Genomic DNA, 2,986 nt, shown 5'->3' with positions numbered 1-2,986 from the left:
TCAGATCGTCCCTAACCATGGTTTATCGCAGCCGTATTCGGATTGTTCCGCGCTTTCTTCGGGATGGAGATTAACTTCGTCGATATCGCCGTCTTGAGAATTGATCAAGTTTACGATGATCGGCGGTCCGATGCTTGGGTGTTCTATGAACTCGACATGGATTACTCGTCTAAGGCCCGAATCCGAGCTTGATGCCAGGGCCGCCAAAGCGTCGGCCGGTGCGTAATCAGAGCGGGGGATTCGTGTCTCAGCAAATTGATCAAAATCTTTGGCGAGATCTTGGACAAGTTTCAGGTATGAGTGCATTCTTTCGTCTCTGGCTTTGTATTCGCCACTGAATTGAATCGCGATCAGTTGAGAATCGCAATAAGCGTGGATGTTGCGTATTTTGATCCCGTGAGCTAACCGTAATCCGGCGATAAGCGCTTCGTATTCGGCTTCATTGTTAGAAGCGTGAAAGACTAGCCGAAAAGATTGTTCTAATACTTCTACGGTTGGTGATGTAAGTCGAATCCCGATTCCTGAACCTTGTTTGGATGAAAATCCATCGACGTGAAGAATCCATGTTGAGTTTGGTTCATGGTTTATCGTCCCCTGCATTGGGAGCTCGAGCAAGAACTCAGAAAGTACTCGATATCATATTCACTTAGTTCAACCACCCATTTTGCTAGTCTCCCCGATTGACTGGGGCTATGCAGGATAGTATGAAGCGAGAATGTAATGAGGATCACAATCGCGTGTGACTGGAAATACGACCTTAACTTTCGAGCCGTCATTACCACTGCGAGTGCTAATTTTTCCATCAGTGGATATTGCGTCTCGGCGTCCAACAAGGTTTTACTTACGTAAAAAATTGGTTTTTGTTCTCCACGTTCTTCCCTTATGAGGACGCTGCTAACAACTGTTGCTGAAACTGCGATATCCAGAAATAAGGGCTCTCCCTTCACTGGTTTTGCTAGAACATGAGGAGTGGCCAGGTAGTGTTTTAGCTGTTGGAAAGCTTTTTTGCACTCTTCGGACCATTTAAACTTTTTGTTCCCATTCAAAGTCTCGTAGAAGGGTAGACATTTATCGGTTGATCGCGATATGAAACAATTGAGTGCCGCGACTCTTCTGGTCAATCTTTGCACTTCCCGTTTCGTTTTGAGGAATGCCATTTGGATTAGTGAGTTGATTTTATTCAGATTCGCTTCAATTCCTCTATATGTTACGAGATATCCGAGGAATTCGCCTGATGCGACAACAAATCTGCATTTCGCCGGATTCAGCTTCATGTTATGCAAGTTTAATCTCTCGAAACACTTGTTAAGGTGGATTTCGTGGTCCTTTTCTTCGAGAGATTTAACGAGCATATCATCGATATAAACCTCCATAATTTTTCCGAGCTGGTCGGAAAACATACGGTTGACGAGTTGTTGATAGGTTGCACCTGCATTCTTCAAACTGAAAGGTATTACTTTGTAGCAATACGTGCTGCAATCTGTGATGAATGCAGTTTTTTCGCGATCGTCGGGATTCATCATGATCTAATTGTAACCCGAAAAGGAAACCATGAAAGGCATGAGCTTGTTTCCAGTCGTCGCTTCGACTAGACGATCGATGTGCGGTAGTGGGAAGCTATCTTTTGGGCAGGCTTTATTGAGGTCGGTGAAATCGACACCGACTAGCTACTTTCCATTTTTCTTTTTTACGACGACGGGATTGGCGAGCCAGTCCGGGTATCTGACCTCTGTTATCGAGCCCACCTTGAGGAGCTTCTGGACTTCTTCGTTGACTGCAGTGGCACGTTCGGGTCCTAGCTTTCATATTTTTTGTTTGACATGTATGAAAGTAGGATCGACGTTGAGTTCATGACATGTTATGTTGATGTCAATCCCTGGCATATACTCTGCGGCCCAAGCGAACATGTGAAGGTTCTCTTTTACGCAGGTTATAAGCTATGTCTTTAAAGGTTCGCAGAGGTTAGCGCCAATCTCGACGCAGGTTTCTGGGAATGCTTCGTCGAGAGATACCGAGACTACAGGCTCGCAAGTTGGTTCGCATTTTTCCTCTAAGACCTCTGCCCTTCGCGCTTGCCAGAAAGTTTTGGTTTCAATTAGTTCCAGGGCATCGTCGACGGGGGACGGTTTCTTTTTCTTTTTGGGAGAAGTTTCGACCAACGAAGTTTTCAGTTTTAATTCTGCGGCAAAAAAAACTTGCGACATTCTCCAGTCTCCCCAGATTGTCTCGATTCCATAAGGAGTTGGAAATTTGAGGCACATGTGGAAAGTTGACAGAACTGCTTGCATAGAGTTCAGCCATGGAGTACCCACAATTGCGTTGTACGACGCGGGGCGATTGATGACTACAAACTCCACGACTTTTGTTTTTGCTCCCGGCCTTAACTATGAGGTTAACTGATCTGAGAGTCATGGTGGTTTCCCCCGAGAGTCCTACTAGCGGGCTAGGGTTTTCTGCGATTTCAGACAAGCTGATTTCCATTCTCTTGAGGGTGGTTTTGAAGATAATATCAGCCGAGCTTCCAGTGTCGACTAATATTCTTGCTACATCGATATCCTGGATCGTCAGCTCGATGACAAGGAGATCGTTTCGAGGTTTGGCCTGATCGGCCGTTTCTCTTTCCTTGAACGAGATGACGTCGCTGCCAGTAAGGCTAGGCATATTGCTCGTTGATCGTTCAGTGATCTTTGAGTTTGAGAATCCGTCCCCCCCTCCTTCTAGCCCCAAACTGTGGGAACCGAAATTCACACCGTCGATTTTATTAAATGCAGGAAAGCCAAGATTCTAGAGTTTCCTCGAGGATCCGGATTTTCTGCGTAAACACACGAATACGAAAAACAAAGAGATAACAAGATATCGATGGTAAATTGCACAGAGGCATTTTCTTAAATAATATGAATTGAGATACAGAGTTTCACCGAAAATAGGATGAACATGAAATTATTAACAGTGGAGAATCGCAGAACAAAGCAGAAAAACGTTCAAA

The 2,986-nt window shown here is 44.9% G+C and overlaps 1 protein-coding gene across 1 annotated transcript; it reads right to left on the bottom strand.

Annotated features, from left to right (window-relative positions):
- Positions 1–2,661, bottom strand: LOC106344827. Its single transcript, XM_013784132.1, has 3 exons — positions 2,196–2,661; positions 846–1,429; positions 1–594 (listed from the first exon to the last, which is right to left on the bottom strand). The coding sequence occupies exons 1-3, from the start codon at positions 2,659–2,661 to the stop codon at positions 1–3; spliced, it is 1,644 nt and encodes a 547-aa protein (XP_013639586.1).
- Positions 2,662–2,986: the final 325 nt, after the last annotated feature.

The sequence above is a fragment of the Brassica oleracea genome, chromosome C5 (assembly GCF_000695525.1).
Source record: "Brassica oleracea var. oleracea cultivar TO1000 chromosome C5, BOL, whole genome shotgun sequence".
Taxonomy (NCBI): domain Eukaryota; kingdom Viridiplantae; phylum Streptophyta; class Magnoliopsida; order Brassicales; family Brassicaceae; genus Brassica; species Brassica oleracea.
Note: the sequence above shows the minus strand (reverse complement) of the source record. Positions and strands in the feature narration are given on the sequence as shown.